Source organism: Poecilia formosa, unplaced genomic scaffold, assembly GCF_000485575.1.
Source record: "Poecilia formosa unplaced genomic scaffold, Poecilia_formosa-5.1.2 Scaffold22, whole genome shotgun sequence".
Classification (NCBI taxonomy): Eukaryota; Metazoa; Chordata; class Actinopteri; order Cyprinodontiformes; family Poeciliidae; genus Poecilia; species Poecilia formosa.
This window is the reverse complement of record NW_006799961.1, coordinates 95477-115430: the sequence shown is the minus strand read 5'-3', so window position 1 is coordinate 115430 and position 19954 is coordinate 95477. Positions and strand designations below refer to the sequence as shown.

The 19954-nt window shown below is 37.7% G+C and overlaps 1 protein-coding gene across 6 annotated transcripts in view; it reads right to left on the bottom strand.

Annotated features, from left to right (window-relative positions):
• The window catches only part of neto1l (neuropilin (NRP) and tolloid (TLL)-like 1, like), a 70212-nt gene extending 50375 nt beyond the window's left edge, over nucleotides 1-19837 (bottom strand). For 3 of the 6 annotated variants that reach the window (XM_016669338.1, XM_007547827.2, XM_007547826.2), the window contains exons 1-4: nucleotides 19038-19830; nucleotides 18531-18590; nucleotides 18276-18410; nucleotides 16497-16745 (exon numbers count right to left, since the gene is read on the bottom strand). In XM_016669338.1, coding sequence (XP_016524824.1) covers nucleotides 16497-16745; nucleotides 18276-18410; nucleotides 18531-18590; nucleotides 19038-19065 — 472 coding nt within the window. In that variant the 5' untranslated portion in view covers nucleotides 19066-19830. Of the gene's footprint in view, nucleotides 1-16496; nucleotides 16746-18275; nucleotides 18411-18530; nucleotides 18591-19037 lie in introns of all 6 variants that reach the window. The other 3 variants (XM_016669336.1, XM_016669339.1, XM_016669335.1) reach the window with 3 other exon arrangements.
• Nucleotides 19838-19954: the final 117 nt, after the last annotated feature.

Here is a 19954-nt window from a genome sequence, read left to right as displayed (position 1 = left end):
ATAACAAGGTTGCTCCAGGACTGCATTGAAACTGAGGAAGTCAGAGAACAATAGGACAATGGAGAGGACACGTCTCCTAATAAAAGTGTAAGAATACCAACAATAAATTATAAAAAAATAAATAAAATCAAATCAAATAGGTAATTTCAAAAAGAATTTCTACAGAAGATACAGTTGTAACTAGTTATTGATTTACTGTTCACTGCATAAACAGAATCATAATATCTTCCAGACTAAAGGTGTACCGTTTTAGGTCAGGTAGGGTTGCCAACATTATTTCTCTTTCCTAAATCCAAGAATAAGATTTTTTTCCTTAACTTTCATCAATTTCTTGATCAGACTCTTCCATTTTTTTTTCCAGACTCTTCAAAACTACATGACTACAGACAGGTATTTAGAGTTTCCTTTGACTAGCCTCTTATAGTAGCATGCTGGAATTTTTCCCAATTTCTCCCCACAGAACTGGTGTTACTGGTTTCGTAAGCCGTCTTGGTCATACACAAATTTTGAAATCAGCTCACACATTTTCTACAGGATTAAAGACGGCCACTCCGCAACACAGACTTTGTTGTCCTTGAGCCATTTTGTAGTTTATTTAGCAGTATCCTCCGTACAGCTCATACATTTTGTTTCAATGTGTCAGAAGTGTAAATAAGAAGGATCAACTAAAGATCTTCCTCCAATATAATAAAATGCTACCCAGTCTGATCAGTCTACCAGCAATTTATGCCAACAATGTTACAACATACATTGTCCCTGGGCTGTTAAGAACCATTTACTGAAGAAGAAGGAATTGCTGTTTTAAATGTTTTGCACTCATGTACAATTAGTTGATTTTTTTTTGTTTGTCTTTTAACTCTCACATCTAAGCCCTCAGCAAACTGTTACCTTTAGTCCATGAAATACCCATCGCATTTAATAACAGAAAGAAATTCATCCATAGTGTTGCACTGAGAACATCTAATGAGATTTTGAAGAGCATAGTGCAAATACAAGCTATGCCAAAAACAATTACAGTGAATGTTTTTTAAAGACGCTGTCATTCCAGAATATTGTCAGCTGGCATGCATTTTAGCACAAAAGAAAAATAAATAAAAAAATGTTTCTTTTTTTCTTTATAAGCAACTTCATTATATCAGAACATTTAACATAAGTAAATACGAATGTTTGTAATATTGTACCATCCCAGTCTAAAATGTTCTGTCATTTTCCCTATGGCCGATTGTTTAACATAAGATTGGATTTGTCTCACTATGTTACTTTCCAGATATCTACACATGCATTTTGACTATAGACACAACTACTTATTGACTATCCTGATTGGTAATTTGAGATATCCACATTTACATTCTGACAAATAAGAGCAAGAATTCGAAATATCTTCAATCACATTTTGACGACTCAAATGCCTTTTCAGATACCTTACTGTGCTTGTCACTTGAAGGGTCACACATCTGTAATTACAATTCAAGATATATTAAACATAACCATGAATAGTCAATATATATATATTTTTTAAATATCTGACTTAGTAAATTGATGGTGACAGTGGAGCAAAATATCAACGTTTTTACAATACATCCTATTACCCTATCGACCACTGAGAGGCAGGTTGTAATTTTATTACTTTAATTTCAGATCTTCATGTAGGATCTTCCAACCTGATTGTGGTACTTGGAGACAGTTTTGTTTAATTACTAGTTCAACAAAGACAGCAATAAAAAAACATCACCATGGGACCAAAGAACAAAATCAGTTTGCCTATTTGTCATGTTCTCTATGTCATACATGAGATTAGTCTATTTGTCCTAATTACTGCTTGTTATTGTAGGCTGCAATATCTAAATGGTTTTGAAAATAGCAGGCTGTATTCAGCTTTGGGTTATGCGTTTGTTTCTCACACTGGAGTGTAACAAACAGACACATTTATTTATATGACAACTTCTAAAAGTGGTACAATAAAAAACTTGGGGAAAAAAAGCGCAAAAGATCACTATTGCAGTCAGTGTGATCTGCAGCCAGGAAAAAAAATAATTGCAATCTATTAGACACCAAAAGATGAGAAAATCATAAATGTGATTTATTGTTTATTATAAAGAGATTTATCAACCTGAGTGACTTCGCCCTAAATAGAAAATAGCTGAAAAGCTTTAGTATACATTAATTTGTATCTCTGCCAGAATTGTTGAAAGATCGAATTAAACTTGTACAGTGAAAGTAATGCTCCCAAAAAAAAAAAAAAAAAAATGGCAGGAAAAGCACAGCTGTTCCGGCATTCTTCTGGGTTGCTGCTAACTTATATGCCAAGACACAACCAGGGAATGGAGGATTTTCAGTCCAGTGAGATTCATGTACAAATGATGAGAGCCTGCTTGCCTAAAAGTGCAAGGACTTTCAGAAAGCACAAACGCTTTTTGGACCACAGCATTAAGCAACCAAGATAAACATTTATGTCTTCAAATATAGTTTGCAGTTGAAAGAGGGCAGCTTGTCACTTCCAGTTTGGAAATTAGCTGGCACCCAAAGTAAAGTTGCGTAGGGGTCTCGCCTAGAGTTGAGTTAAAAGGTAGTGTCCGATTTAGAGACAGATGATGGCAGTTTGTCATGGTAAAGAAAGTACATAGTTGAAAGGTAGAGCCTTGGGCATTGCTTGGCTCAGTTGGTAGAGCATGTACACCATGTGCAGAAGCTTTAGTACTTGACGTGGTTGGGTTGGGTTCAGTTCCCAGTCAAAGGGCATTTGCAGCCTGTGATCTTGCATGTTTCCTGCCTATATGCTCTTTTCAATAAAGGCCATTAGAGCCTAAAAGAATTTGCCAGCCAGTCTTTGTCCATCACCTAAATTCATGATCTGTGGGTGAGGCCTGAAAGAATGAGATTTCCAAAAGATGTAAATTGGCTGTTTGTTTAAATAGATGGGAAGAAAGGTGAGGCACTTCAGGCATTTGATGAGGATACTTTCCTTAGGAGACATTTTAGACATGTCCCAGTGGAAAAACTAGCTGGTAAGCTGGGTTGCATGGGATCAGGCAAAGTTATTAGAAACTCCGATCCTTTTTGACTTTGTGAACTCAACCAATGTGGCAATAAAGGCTCTTGGATCCTTCCTGCAGTCTAACAAGTTAACCGTAGAGCTTCCAAGAGTTTGGAAGGGATGGCATTTGCATTTTTAGTACTGTAATACCAGTGGCTTGATTAACCTTTAAAAGAAGCTTGAGTAGTCTCAAGCCGTTCTTAAAATATTTCCGTCATGCTGCTGCAGACACCGTTTTTTTTTTTTTTTAGTCGTCATATCCCATGGAGATGTGAGCTTTCGTAACTTATTGTCTTATTTGTTAAATAGAAGCACTGCTCATTGTTTAATATTTAACAACAAAAGATTGCAATCGCTATTCGAAATAAGTTATGTTCTCCTTATGTTTATAAGAAGACTGATGTTTGACGAATGGTGTGTCAAGAGATCCACCGCTGGGGCATAAAGAGCTAAAGCCTCCACAATTAGAGCCACCATCGAATGAAAGTACGTCAAAGCCCTTCCTTCTAGCCTCTGAAATGGAGCATTTCTCACTCAAACCACAATTTAGAGTTTCCACAAAGCCTTCCACTTCAGAGCACGATAAAAATCGATGCCTCAAAACACCCTCCTGATCAGTCAGTCCCTCTCTATGAGCAAGAAACACACGATCTCGTAGCTGGTAGAGTTTAAATCTAATCTCTCCTTTCATCTCCCAGCTTTTCTTTATTTCTCTGTCTGATTTTCAACCCTGTGGTTATGTTTCAGGTCTTTCTTACCTCGCTCTGTTCTGTGCTGTTGTGAATCCACCGGTATTACTGTGATGTGCATTTCACTGATGTGTATTAAGAGATAAAGGAAATGATGCTCTATCTATAGTGGGGAAAAAAAAAAAAAAAAAACTCCTCACAATTTGATTGTATTAAACCCTACAAGAACATGCGAAGGTTTTCACTTTCCATTTACAGACAATTTCCAGATAACTAGAGAACAAAAGACACAAGTTTTTAAAACGCTTAGAAAACTTTCTTGCCTTCTGGGCCAGAAAATTCAAAACCACGTTCCACCAGCTCAACTTCTACGTTTTTAATTTAGAAGAAAGAAAATGATGTCTTTGTAGCACACAGTTATCTAAAAGTAGATAGTCTTTTCAATCTCACTAGAATTCCACATCCTACCAGAGCAAGCTTCAAATAGATTATGCCTCAATATTTAAAATAGTACAACGTACAGGAGGCTGGTTCTATTTCTTAAAAAATACATTTTGACAAAGTAAAACAGCATTTCACAAGTGTATTCCAGAAAAAGGGAAAAAAAAAAAAAAGCTCTAATACCCAGCAAGGTCACCTTATCCTTTTCCTGTTCACTGCAGGAAAAAGGACGTTTCTGCTGCCAGCACACAAACGTAGAATCAACATCGCTCCACGAAACAAACTGGAAGTACAAAATGAAAAGGATTTTTTGATCTGAGAGCCGAGATGTAGCTGCAGTGTGGAGGTCCAGAGTGTGTGGCTGTGTTTGTGTGAGGGGATTAGGAGCAGCATACAGATTTAAGTAGTCTCCTTCCAGCTAAAGTCCAGCCAGACTCCAATCTTTGGTAAGAAATGTCCTTGCTGTGGACATAAGACTAAAAAAAAAAATATTACGATGAAATGATAGCTGTTGTAAAGGAACTCTATACATTTATTGATCACACAGAGAGCAATCAGAGAGTGCCGAGTCAGTTGATTTTCCAAATAGAACTGTTTGGCTTAGTAATGCAACAAAAGACGCCCTTCGTCCTGTGAAATTATATCCTTTACTGTAAACATGATTGTCCAGGATTAAAATAAATCTTATTTTAAATGCAGAAAATGGGATGCTAATGGAAGAAGTGATAAAAACAGTTTTGAGTGGAAGTTGTTTGGATTGAATGACTACATATAAATGTATATAAATTGGAACCGTTTGTTCACTGAGAATCAGTACTATATATAAAAAAAAAACTCAGTTGAATTGAATGTCAGCTGTTCATTCAAGTTATTGCTTCACTGAAACTGGCAGTCACAAGATGGCAGGAAAAAAATATGCACATTACAGCAAAACTGTTGTTTTATCCTTTTTGAATAATCCAATTGAAAAATGCTGAATTTGTGAAAGTTGGCAGTCTTTTGGAAATCCCGCATCGAAGGTTCTGACACACAAATGCGAAACAGATAAGCAAACATTTGAAAACTCACTCCTGGTTGCCAAAAGGGGGACAGCATGGCAAGAGGAAGAGAGGCCAGGCAAAATGGCCTCCTAACAGAGGAGGGTACTTGTAAAATCCTGAATCAGGAATTGGCATTAAAATCTCCAACATGTGCTCTGGTCTAATTGTTAACACTTGATTGATGAAGAGAAAGTCTGCTTTTGCACTAAAGTTTTTTGTCCCAGTATTTGTTCTAGCCCTCTGCGGCAGATCAAATATCCTACTGAACAGAAGGGATAAACAATCAGACGACATGCATGAAAGAAGATAATGTCAGCATGTCTCATTCTCAATCGTAGACATAAACAGTCAAGAGGCAGTTAGAAAAACATTAAATCTAGTGATGTTTATGTGATGCAGAGCTATATAAACACAACAGATAAAGCTTTTTTCTTTTTTTTTTAGTATTTTAACCTGCTTGATACTGCTTTTTTAGAAAACAAGGAAGCAAATATTTGTTCCTAAGTATCACTCATCTTGATGAGAGATTTGTGTGCATGTTAGACATAGAGGCTTATTAGAAGCCACTAGGTAAAAGCCACTTGGCATCCTTTCATGGACGATGGGGAGAAAAGCCAGTGTCAGCTCAATGAATATGTAGATAGAAGCAGCGCCTTGAGGGGACGTGGAACAGTCCCGGTCTTTTATCAGTCCTCCTCACAGCTTAGCCATAACCCACTCGCTTCAACCCACATCTTTCTGGGTATCACTGAATCCCTCTTACTTTCCCCCCTGCTCCAGCTCCTGTCCTGTTTGGCCCGTTACTTTTATCCCTCATTTGTTCAGAATCTGCAGTGCCAGAATGTTCCCCTTGCTCTTTCTCTGCCTCAGTTGCCCCTAGCTGTACATTTCCCCGCGTGGGGGAATAATGAGAGCCAGTAACGGTGGGTGGCCATGTGCGTTGCATTATATAGGAGTGCTGTGATTAATCGAGCTTGCCAAATGGAAAATGAAATGCCAGCGAGGCCGTGCTGTTCGTAAGGCTATTGGTGTTTGTTTGGGGGGCAAAACAGAGATGAACTCACATGATCGACTTCCTGACTCTTCCGGGTCCTTGCTCTGGGCAGTCTGCCAAAAATACTCTAATCTGTCATTGGGAGAAGATGGTCCTAATTGACTTGGTGGACTCAACTGATGTACGGTCGGTGGTCTATGGACCTCATGGACCCTCTGCACCGTAACAACCACAGGCAATAGCACTTTCAAAGCTGTAAAAATAAAGAGTGTTTACCAATAATATCATAACAACAGACCTTGGGTACTTATGCCCTCATTTCACAACTGCGTATCTACCTCTCAGTTCAATGGCACAGGCAGACAAAATCATAACAGGCTTAGGCTACAAATCTGACACTCCAGCCTATACAAAAGCCACTGTTTGGTTGTCACTGCAACACTTGCACGTCTGATACAAAGTCGACTTCATAGCGACTCAGTAATTGCGAGAATGAACCAAAACTATCATCACGTTGTCGCATACTACTCTATGATGACGCTTCCCTCAAACGCTACATACTTGAAACTAAAAATCAACACGACAGCATAAGAGACATTCAGAATTAATTATCTATTATTTATCTGAGGCACTTAGCTAATTGAAATTCCATTAATAGAGGGTTTGTTGAACGTTTGGTATGAACAAGCTGATCCATGAGGGCTATGCCATGGCCAAAGAAATGTGTAAGTCTTAATGCATTTGAAACCATTATAATCCACACGTTTGATCAAAATACGTACACACACTATTCTAAATGGTAGTGCATCAAAAGAGACACACATACTGTACTTCAAAGTGTCAACGTACTTGATCAGCTCCAGACTCCCGACGTGCTGTGCAGATTAACTGTGTGGCATCATGGGATTTATGTTCGACTTGAGTCTGAAGCTGGCTGAAGTACCACAACAGTGGGAGACCTCTGTGGTACCAGTGCCAAAGAACAAACATCCAAAGACCCTCAAGAGGGTCTCGGTCATCTGCTCCTCCTGGTGAGGTAATAATAGACTCTGCTATCCTTACATCCGAAACTAGGCCTTGAAAACTGGACTGCCTTCTTAATAGGTCATTGTTTCTTTGCTGTCACTACAATGACTGAGGCATCTCAGATAAAACAGTAAATTTTGTAATTATTTGTTCATATTAGATATTTCTTATTTTTCTTAGAGAGTGCTTTGCGATATGTGCTATGAATTGACGCCCTGAGTGAGCTGAATTGAATTGAATTAAAACAACCAAATGTCTCATTTATACAAAGAGCATTCAAACATGAATACTTTTTTCTCGACTCAACTGTTGCTCAAACCAAATGTTCAAATGTCTAGATTGTTAACTTTTTTGAAAGTTAATCTAGACACTGATAGAAATATTTCAACAGAGTTACCTGCAATTTCTATTACATAAAAAAAGCTACAAGTCAAAGATAAGTTCAGTTGCACTTATGATAACAATAATTCTTATTTTTAAATGATGATCACCTGCTTATTTATGGAAAATGGAAAATAATCAAAACCGACCGGGAGACAAATTCACAGTCAAGTTCGATCTGAACAACCTCATATGACAGAAATGAAATGCATTAAACCAATAGCACACTTCTTCGTGATCTTTTAACTTGACTCCCACGGCCCAAAATGTGCTGATATTTCATAAAAACATATCGTCTGCTCTTTCCATTTGCATTTTGTGTAAAGGGGCATAATATATGCACTTCTTTAGCTGTCTGATTAAATCCATGACTGTTTTGTAATTCTAAAGTGTTGTGAGGATTACCGACATCCCATATTTCATAATCCCATCATGTTCTTGCCCTCCTTCATTGCTGGATGTTGACTTGATTCTCTTGGCAGCAAAACAAACGCTTTCCATTACCTATTAGATTACACTGATGCCAAATGTAATTTAGCTCCCTCTGGAATCAAACATTTGCTCTTAGATGATAAGCTGGGAATGTAGAACTTGAGCCAATGCCAACTAGCATTTAAGAAAATCGTGGAGCAAAGCCTTGAATCAAAAAACAGATTATTCATACTCTGAATATTTGCTTGTTTTGGCCAATGCATCTGCTTTTTAAACGAGAAAAACGTCATCTATAAAAAAACAAACAAACAAAAAAACAAAACAAAAAGGGACCACTTGCTCTGTTCTCAAGTAAAAAACAGCTTTAAGTTATTGCTGATGGGCTGGTCCCCTAATGCACAGATAGATAAATCACACAACTTAGTCTGACTGCTAATGGTAAAAGTCAGGCTCTCAGCATGACAGCCAAGGATCTGCCACAGTGATATGCTAATGAAAAACAGCCCTTAGCAGAATAACGGGGAAAAAGAAACAATGTTTAAAGAAATAGACAATTTGAGCTTATTGCAATGCAACTCAGACAATAAACACCATATACATCGTCTATACAATATATTGTAGCAAACACCTTTTAAACATAATGAAATACTCTGTTAAAGTTTGAAAAAGAAAGATAAAAAAAAGGTACAGATTGAAGGGGTACATGCCATACAGAATCACAGAAGCTTCCAGGAAATAAAGATGACGCATGTAGGTGGGCATAGCAAATACACATCTGGAGTGTTTTACAAACACAGTATTCCAATCCAAGTGTCCGTTCCCCTAAGGTTTATGTTACAGCTGATTCCCAGATAACGGCATCCTGCCCTGATTCCCACAGCATCTGCAGCTGAACAGCAGGCCTGGCTAACAATCTGCCACAGAGGACCAAGGCAGGCAGGCAGGCCGAGCCACCGACTGATCTTCAGGGTAACTGGCTGGAAGCTATTAAAACAGCAAGAGAAGCAGCTACTAGCCACCCTCCCAGCAACAGACTTTGGTTGTTTCCTGAGTGAAGACTCCAATATGCTAACAAACACACTGTCAGGGCTGTTTTGCTGAGTTAGGAGAACTGAGTTAGAGACATTTATATCAAAGTAAAGGATGTAAAATATAGTGGTCTTAGCCTAAGAGCCAAATAGCACAAAGATCCCATGATAGAAACAATGCAACACTTTGTAATGTATGCATGTTTTTACTAGCTTTATAGTGTGTTGTCAGGTCTAGCTGCATAACTTCTGCAAAACCTTTGTGACGATATGCTTGTAAGTAAACTTCAGAATTAAGAAATGTAAAAGTAAATGTAAAAATTTCCATGCTAACAAGAAAGAAAGGTAATTTCCTACACAGTGAATGAGATCCGTCTTTAGAGGCAATCAATCAGGTCAGAGACTCATGATTCTTGACTTCAGTGTGGTGGCAGAAGTATTCATAGCCTTTCACAAGTTCAGAGTTCAGAAGTGCCCACGTTGTTTTACAAATACTCTTCTGTGAAGAGTTTTGTCCTTTTGTTCATAAAGGATAAAACTGTCTTGCAGCGGTAAATGATAAAGGTTAACATCAGAAGCAACAACATACGTATTTTTGCATTAATGCAAACAGAAGAAGTTGAAAGAGGTGTGAAAATTACGATTTGATATATTCACTTAACATTAACACCACAAAGACTACATTGTTGCATTAAAAATGACTATGCACTGGCAGACATTTCTTAGGTTCCTATCCATAATTTTAACATGAATGGTACTTAATGCCTGAAAAGAAGTTCATTTAATAAATTAATGCATTAGAGATTTTATAGCTGCCTCACTTTAATATGTTTTTGTAAAACAACTTTTCATTTTCATTTAGGCACAGCCACTCCATCGAGTCTAAATAATTTCCTCCTTTGCGCTTTTCTTGAATCTGTCATCATTGGCGGATATAGTTGAAATTAATATCCTGAAACAAACCTTAAAAAAAAAAAAAAAAAAAAACTCTGAATACACAGCAAATGAATATCCTGAAACTCTCTTTCACTATCAGAACACAGGAGAAGCCATATCCTGCTCTGTTGAGGATTGAAAACATCTGATCAGCATTTCTTTTGGCTGTGAGTTAAACAAAAGTGTAAGCAAATACTTAGGAGCACTTCAGCATTTAGACGTCAATCATATGGTTCTAATCCCTAGAAATTGCATAAACCTCTAAATCCTTCACCAGAAAGTAACATGTATTTTATCATTTTCAGAATGAACTGGAATTTTGCAACAGGGACGGATGGATAGATGGACAGACAGACGGTTGAACATATGGTTGAATGCTTGGCGTATGGTTTAATAAACCCACCCAGCATGCAATCAAACCAACTAACCAACCAACTGAACCAATTCAATTACAGTTTTTCCTCTCCACTGTCACTACATACATGCTCGGTATGAGGGATTGCTGTACAGTCAACTAAACAATGCAGGTGATTCATGCTGTCACTACATGCTTGTTTAGTAAGAGTGAATGCTGCCAGTTAATCACTTGATGCAATCTGCTGGGTTTCCTTAGAAACCCTTTGAACTGTTCTGAATAAAGAGCTTACTGTACTGTTTGACAACCAGGATCAGTTCTAATGAATATGTGATTGAATCGACATGTTTTATTGAATTGAATAAAACAAGCCAACCAACCAACTGAACTATGGATCTAACCTGTAAGACCATGATCATCCAGCCAACCAAACTAACCGGGCAGTCAGTCAATCAAAAACAAACCAAGCAACTGGTTAAGCAAATTATTTACAAATAAACAAAAGTTTGTCCCTTTAAAAAAATTATATTTCAGAAATTAAAAAAAAGGATATTGCAGAGCCAACCTACAAATCAATCATCATGAGTGATGTCAGTGTAACTTCTAAGATAACATGATAATTGTCAGTAGTGCTGGAACAGGGGGGGGGGCCCGAGGGCCATTGGCCCCCAACTTTACAGCCCTGCCTGTCAGCTGGTTCCACCAAACATGTACACAGGCTGCACCCAACACTGACGAGCAGAGACTGACATCGATCTCTGAGTCTGTACACAGGTAGAGGCACAGACAAAACCTACAGCATTCTGATGCGGGCCAAATCCGTAAAGGCTCCAGAACCGCATAGCAGTCATCGGAGGGTTTATGCACATGTGCCAGCTGCGGATCGGGCTGGGATCATGAGGCTGCCTGACACCTGCAAAAAAAAAAAAGACTTTGGCTCTGATCCGGTCCGCGTCTGGACCAAATCTGCCTGAAAATGAAATAAGAATTCTGTATTTGTGCTACCTCTGGCCCGAATGCAGTATTTATAGCCCCAGTGAGCTAAATAAAAAAATTTAATAAATAAAAAAGAAGAAAGGAAAAAAAAAAAACACTCCTATGGTGGTGAGAGAAGAAAAGGAGTACTGTTATCTGAAAAAGAAAGAGCAAAGGGATGGGTCAGGAGAGAGTGGGTAAAGCTGACCTCTTCCACAGCTGCAAGACGTGTGATTGCAATGCTAACTTGCTCCTATCCAACTCTTTTTGCAATAACACAAGGGAGAGAAAGGAGAGCTCAAATGTTAACACCTGTTATTCCTTCCTTTATACGTAAGAGAATAGGACATTCGTCTAAGACTGAGGCTGACAGAATTCTAAAACACAAAAAAAGCTTAAAGGGAGTGCAAAAAAAGTCAAATGGGAAAGCGTGTACTCTTTGAAAACAGCTCGGGTTTTTTTCTGGTAGCATAGAAAGTTAACAACACTCCCTTAGAAAATGGCATTGCACTCTGAACAATTGGGAAAAACAAACAAACAAACAAACAAACAAACAAACAAACAAACAAACAAACAAACAAACTCCCATCTACCATAATGATAGAAAGAACGGTATTAATTATTGAAAAGAGAGATGTTTTATAGTGCTCCTGTTCTGGGATTTAACAAGACTGACTACATTGATCTAGTTCATTCAGAGAAGTTCCAAACTATAAAGCGAACCCTTTCCCTTCCAATTTTTACCAGTAGATTTGAGTTTAAATGAACCACAATGGAGCACAACTGAGATCAAATAAACCGAATCAATACATTTACTTTAAAACAATAACCAATGGCAATCTACTAAACCTTCCCCGTATAAAAGCCGAAACTAAAATCAGACCTTTTATAGTACAAAAGATTGATTTTGCTGATGAGTATGAACTTGTAACACATCCCCTTGACAACCTGCAGTTGATCACAAGTCAAGCTGTAAACAGCATTAGCCTAAAGGACATACAGCTTTATCAACCAGCCCCTGGCATTGTCTATGAACAATCCACAGTCCTTGTAGATAAAACACCAAATTTGTTGTAATCACAGTTTTGTTTTATGGGTGCAACACATGGCAAATACACCTGGATCAGCAGCAGTTCCAAATGACCTCAAATACTGTATGTCGTTTTGAAGGGTTGAGATAGCTGAATTTGTTACACTTGTGTTAGCCCCCCATGCTTGGCTGGCTGTTTTGCAAGGGCGTTCAAGGATATTGTGCAGGAATGTGAAAACAAGGTGGACACCATTTACTTTACAAAGATGTCCTACACCGGCACCTGAAGAAAACTAACATCCCAGAAAGGCTTGGGGAAGCAACAAAGCACAAAATAACAAGAGAACCGCACTTTAGCTTCTAGCATACAAACTGACTTGGGTCTGCTGGTTAAGAGAATTCATGAGCCTTAAGAATCAGGTTTGTGGGCCACCAAATGACCTCCTCTGACTAAAACAAGATAAACAATCACATTCTTAAGGATGGATTGCCTTACTGTCTGAAGATTACAATACAAGACAAAATCCCTCTCATAATAGCACCGCGTAAGACATTTTTCCTCACATTTTCTTATAAAACAAATAAATCACATGAATCCCTAAGTTTCTCTCTCTCTCTCCCTCTCTCTCTCTCCCTCTCTCTCTCTCCCTCTCTCTCTCTCTCTGTGTCTTTTACAGTCTGGTAAAGGTCCTTATCCACTGGGAACGTCAGACAGTTTGTTCAGAACAATTAAAACAAAATGAAACACAAACAATAAAATGTCACATGTCACAAAATGTCACTGGCAAATGCCTTTGGAGGGAGATGTGAAAACCAGAAGTTGCCTGACTTTTTATCCGGCCACAGCGATGGTGCTGCGGAAGTGGGTTACTTCCGAGAGGGACGAGTCAATCTCCATGGTTCAATTTCCAATTTCCCAGTTTGAGCCCATCTACGTTCAATATCATGATGCTGGCTTCTTGATGATAGGCCCACATATCCTATTCTAGCCATAATCCTAAATGCCACTTGACTCATTTTATGTCGAAGTACAGCTGGAGCTTGGATTGACTTTTTCTCTTGCATAAGTCAGTCACCTTAATTACGAGTCGTGATCAGGTTTTTAATTATTAGGAATCATTTCATAACATCGTAAGGGTGTTGATAAGTTTCAGTAATACTTCTGACACGTTTTTCCATATAAATGAAAATGTTTGATTTCTTTTACATATATCTTTTTAATCACCCATTTAAATACAACTTTTAAAGGTTGTATTTAAATTTTTGAGAGATAAAAACCTTTGAAACAGGTATAATTTAGGACATCATATTTAACAAAGCACCCCAAATCCTTCATAAAGTGCTCCTTGGAGGTGTAGTTAGTACAGTGGCAGTGTTTGACTCTGCAAATATGACTTAAGGTGCTGGAACATATTACTAAATATAACATCCACAGGGTTCTCTGGTAAAAGTGCTCTAGAACAACCTAAAAAGCACTATGGCTTTTCAAATGTTCAAATAGCCTTAGGATCGCACATGTACACTTGCATACCTCCACCACAGTTTGCGTGTTCTGTAATTTCTCTACTGAGCATACTGTATTCAAGTCTTGCACTTGCAAAAGTCCCTGAGACAATGTAGCACATTTGTTTCCCTGTGAAGTTGAAGTCTGTCAAGAAAAACATAACCTTAACTAAGACTAACTCAAAGGAATAGTCCGATGTGTTATTCCGCTTCCTAATTGCTAAGAGTTGGTTAAATTAAGTTAGTGCTGTAAAAGTTAAAGGCTGTTAGTGCAAATTATGGATATAATGTTTGACTTCCTATGACTGAGGTTTTGAATTTTGAAGAATTCTTTCACCATTGAAAAAAGGAATGTTTATGGCAGAATGGGCAAAAATGTACATTTAAATTATGCAAATTGTGGCTTAAATCAGAGTCCCTAAAACCTTCTACTGACATTCTTTATGGAGATGCTTATTTCGTTTTCCAGCAGGAATAGGCTGCCCACACTGGCAAAGGTACCAAATCATGCCGCCGTGTTGATGCAGTGGAAAAGGAGGCCAAACCAAGTATTGAGAACATAGAAATGAGAATACTTTTCAGAAGCCTGACATTTCTGGTTAAATTTAAATTTGTTACTGCTGTCATATAATATTAACATTTTCAGACAATGTGTCTATGTTATTTAGTGGAAACTAAATAATATAAGGATACAATCTCCAATGCATCTCATCTCAAGTTAGATGTTTGCAGGGAAGAACACAGCGAAATAAATATTCCAGAAAACGTTGTCAGTGAGACTGCAATTGGTGGATGGGTAGAGATCCAAAGAACTTTAAGAAACCGTTGCATTTTAAAACACAGCCCGCTGTGAGCACTTGGTATTTAAAGTCATTAAGGGCGTGTGGCTTTGAAAAATTGGAAATTAAAGAAAAAGGAGGAAAACGGGGAAAAAAAAGAATCCCTTTGTTCCTAAAATTTCTGAGGAATCAAACTAAGAGGTACAGATTCATGTCGCCTTCCTTTGCCGCTACATTCCCATTCATCACAGGGCCGTTTGAAAAGGCGTTGCTAAGAAAGCAGCAGCGGATGCAAGACGCTATTCATATTCCCAGATTTCAGAGTATCAAGTCGAGTGAATTCAAGACTTTTATCTTCTTTAATTATGCAAATTATACTCCGCAGATATTTTCTATCAAGACGAGAGGCCTTTTTCTTTTCTCTCAGCAATTTCTCTTTTTTCAATGAGCCGCCCAAGTGAAGCAGAGGGAAGAAGCAATCCTTGAAATGCACATTGCAGGAAAAAAAAAAGTGCTATGGCTTATTTATCACTGCTGTTAATGAACTAGAAAATAGATGGCTTTTTATTAATTTCATTAAACTGAATTTAAGTTTTTTTTGCCTTCCTGCTGAATCACATTTGGAAACACAACACAAAAGAGTATAACACTGTGACTTTTATTGGGGCTGCATGAAATGGACGGATTTCATTGTTATTAGCAGCGCCACTTCATAGTAATTTGCCACAAAAGACTCAGGCATTCTGACTTCTCAATAACAGCAGTCATTACCAATAAATCTTTAGCCCCTGTTCTGCTCAGCCGCTTTCTCCTCAGTAGCCAGAAGGTGATTCCATGTTTATTGAACAAAAGGTCTTTGTACTCCAAGCATGTTCATCACATAAACGATTGACAAACCCTTAATGCCCAATAGCATAATGCCCATGAAGGGGCAGAAGAGACATAACATAACAACCTTGGGATTTTTGACACTTTGCCTCTCAAGAGTGAAAATTTTATTTTATTTATTTATTTTTTTTAAACTCAGTAAAATGCAGGTGAAGGAATATAATAATTACAAAACTGTCCGTTAAAAACGTTCTATGATTCTGACTGATGTGGATAGCAATGAGCTGGCAATGACGTTGCCATATACCAAGGTTTTGACAAAAGACCGTCCAAAACCACATTTTTTTTTTTTTTTCATTGTACTTTTTTCAGTCACGCCAGTGTTGAGTAACTTCTCCAGATTTTCTTATTGGCTTCATAATGCAGTAGAGAAATGCCACTCTCATTTCATGTTGCCTTGTCCATGGGTGAAGGCTATGAAACCTTGCCTTCACTCACAAGAAAGACAAAAGATAAGTGCTTGTCGCAAAAAAAATAAAAAAATAAAAATAGAGAATCTGCCTGATATCCCAAATGAGTCCCACCCATCACTTCAATTAAGAGAAAACTGTCGTCCCAGACCTTTTTTTTTCTCCTTGTTTACCTCAGACCACATACTTTGTCGAGTGAGAAAAGCTAAGCAAAAGTGGAACATGCAACCAAAGTGGAAATGGAGAATAAAGTTTATGCAGGTGATTTTTATAAGCTGGAGAATAGTGATATTTTTCTCCATCAGTGCCAGAAACAAGCACAAAAGTAACAGGAAAAATCTATTGCAAGCTTACCAATGACTTAAGTTGTGCAAGGATTGAAAAATATTAAGAGTCTCACAAAAGATCAAGAAAAGCAACAAAGGGACCGAGGTCTATGGGATGTATTTTTTTTCTTTTCTTTTTGTCTGGAGTCTATAAACAAAAGGGAAATAAAAGCAGCGAAACAATTATAAAAAATGACAATGCTTTAAAAAAACAACAACACACACATACCTGCTGTGAAGTTGTAACTTGCTGAAAATCCCACCCCTTCCAGTTCTCCATCTGTCACAAATTTTATCCACAGGTATCGGCCACTACTCCTGATATCTGGTGGGCTGTGCTGACCGCAGTACCGCCCAAGTGTCGGGGAGAAGCCAAACGGTCCATCGCGAACCTCAATGTTGTCAAATTTACATTCCCAAGAGGACTCAATTGAATAATTGTCCTCGAAGTGTAGATCAATGCACTGTCTTGGGGGTGCTGGAAAATAAATTGAAAAGTGTTAAGCACAAAGTATCATTTCATAGAGTACAGTCAATATTTTTCATTGATATTGATAAAAACTCTAGCTGTTTAAGTAGCTTGGAGGTAATGAGATTTTCTGCGAGCGTTTGTGACATTGAAACACAATTATGTTTCTCATCAAAGCAGAAGCTTTCTCACGAATCAGTATTCAATTAAGTTACTTATGTTGAATATAAACCTGAGTATTTAACATTAACAACCTGTATGTTTGAGAATCTTAAAGCAGGACAGGAAGTAGTTCTTGCTGCAACTCAGCTACAAAAGCACTGAAGAAATGCTCAGCACTCTTATATTGTTTATGTGGCAGCATTTCGGGCACTTGGTAGCAAAAAGGACATTTGTAAACAAAGTGAATATATTCAACTGGCTAACTGCTAGCACTGAAATTTCACACTTATTTTAGAAAGCTGGTCTAGATTTGATCATCCAATCCAAATGCCTACACTGATCAAACTTGAAATTGATAAATTTATGCCATATATATATATATATATATATATATATATATATATATTTTTTTTTTTTGAATCAGTATTTTACATTTGAAAATTAGAGAAATACAAATTGACTTAAACCTAGAATTAAATATTTGACACAGATGATTGTCATTGGGGAAACATGTATATGAAAACAGATCACATCTATACATGTGGGAACAGAAAAAAATGGTTTTGAAAATATTTGAAAAATGGTTTTGAAAATATTTCAGGGTTCTTTTCAACCCATCATGTTTTCATCATTTCATCATACTTTATAGTACAATCAAGTAGCTATGTTATGTTCAGTTGTTATAAAAATGCTATAAAAAATAACTTGACATCATAATTTGACACATCGAAAATGGCCTGTGTCTCTTTAAGAAGCTTGCGCTCTTTCCGATGCTCTGCTTTCAGCACGTAATTAAAACACTGCTCCTCTGTGATATCGTTTACAACCATTCTTAGGAGCATTAGACTGAGAAGTGGTTTGTATGATGAGCTCAGCAGACACACAGTTCCACCAGATGTTTGTCAAATGCTGCTGCTGCTACTAGTCTGGAGAAACTGTGTGTGGAGGCGTGCACTGAGCGGTGGAAGCTCAGCTGGGATCTGCAGCTGCAAGGAGGAGCTTTGTGAGAGGGAGCGCTTAGGCACCCCCAATTGGCTGCCATGAGAGATTAAAGGATTTCTCAAACATGCATGAAACAATCAAAAGCAACACTTCACCAGGTATGTTTTTGATTTAAAAAAAAATAACATTATAACACGATATAAAGCTCAAAAAGTCAATTTTAACGTAACACCACACTAGTTCCACCTTAAATGGCATCTCTCTTTGGTAAAACGTCTTTCTACATAAAAACAATTCTCTAAGGGGCATGTCTTGCTAGACGTTTACGCAAAATAAAAACTATAGCAGTGCTCTATTTGGTGGGGGGAAATCACATTTAAAACACCTTGTCTTTTTATCTATTTCTGCTACTGTGTATGTCATGATCATATTCACCTTCAAGGATATAAACGCACTCTGTGTTGGGGGGGTATTTGTTTGGGTAATTGGGGGAGGTGAAGAGTCCTCCTTCTGCTTCTTTTACCCACGCTCCACACTGACCTGCAGGCTTTACTCCAGAATTGTTTTTCACTAAAACAAGATTCATACACAAAAAAAAAAAAAAATAAAATAAAAACCAGCAATAAATGAAGCTTTGAAAGGATCATATATATAGGGTATAAAAATATAGATTTTTGATGTTGAAATTACCTGTAGCCGTATCCTTTTTTGTTGCCCCAGACAACCCGAGTATGAGTAGACTTGCCACAACTGTAAGATCAGAAAGAAAAATACATATTTTATTGTTTTGCTCCTTTTTTTTTTTTTAGGTTTGAGACAGTACAGTTCAGATTCCTGATACTGGCTCAATTCAGCAATGTGAACAATTCATTCTTTTTTTCCCCCACACTAAAGATGATTTTTCAAAACATAACCAAAAGACAGGTTTGAGACATGCTCAATAATATAACGGAAGTACTTCTCTTTTTGAACTTGTTTCATTTTAATTTCAAATATTGAAAAGAACATGCAGCGAGAACTTATGACCTTCACTGCTAAATTTGCAGGCTGCAAAATGCAGCCTTATCATTATTTTTTTGAAATGATGTCAGCTTGATTTGTTGCTCGGATACTTAGTGTTCCCTTTCAGATGAGTTAAGGCTATGAAGAAAAAAATAAAATATACGGAGTAAGTGTGCTTCAGTTATAGTGTCTTACCGTGAAGGAAGCTGTGCCCATGTACCATGTCTGTTTCTTTCACAAACGGCTTCACACTCAACTAATTCCATTTAGATTTAGAAATACTTGAAGAAGAAAAAAAGTCAAAGATGAGAAGGATTTCTTCTTGCTAATTCACACTTTTATAAAACCTCTTACCGGAAAAAGAAGAAAAGAAAAAAGAAAACTCCTTAAACCTGTTAATTTGAAGTGAAGAAAAAAAAAAACTCATAAGAATTAATCACCAGTTTCATATAAAACCAAAAACAGTTCCGATTTCCATCCAAACGCTTCTAATGCCCCTTGGTGCTTTTGATGCACTGAAAGGATTAATAGTCCCTTCATCAGCCCTTCTCTAATCGCTCCACATTTGCGATCTTCTTTAGGGAGAAAAAAAAAAAAGCCTCGTTTTGTCCTCTTTGGTCCCTGTATCAGGAGCGGGAATCCTTCAGAAGCACGCCAGACCGCGCAACACTCATCTCTGCGGCGTTTTCTTGTAGTCTTCTGGGGTGCGTAAAATTGTCCAGAGGAAAGAAAAAAAGACAAACGAGTTGTGTAGCCTACATATAAGGTGAGATTTCATAAGGCGTTTTTTTTTGTTTTTTTTCCTCAGAAGGTTGTCTGTGGTGATCTGAGTGCGCCTCTCTGCATTGGCTTCTGTGAAATGGAGAGTCAGCGGGGGTAAATGCGTGATCTCCCTCCTCCTTTCGATTCTTTCCTTTTCTGCGTTTGGCACCGACTGTTTAAACGTCCAATGCGCCACGATCATCACGCTGCCTTTCACGCGCGCTTTGTGAACTTCAACCACAGCACGCTGCGGGATCAGCTGCACGCGCGAGAAACAAGTGATAAACATAACAAAAACAACAATATATATAAACAATACAGTACATATTGTTTATATGTACTGTATTGTT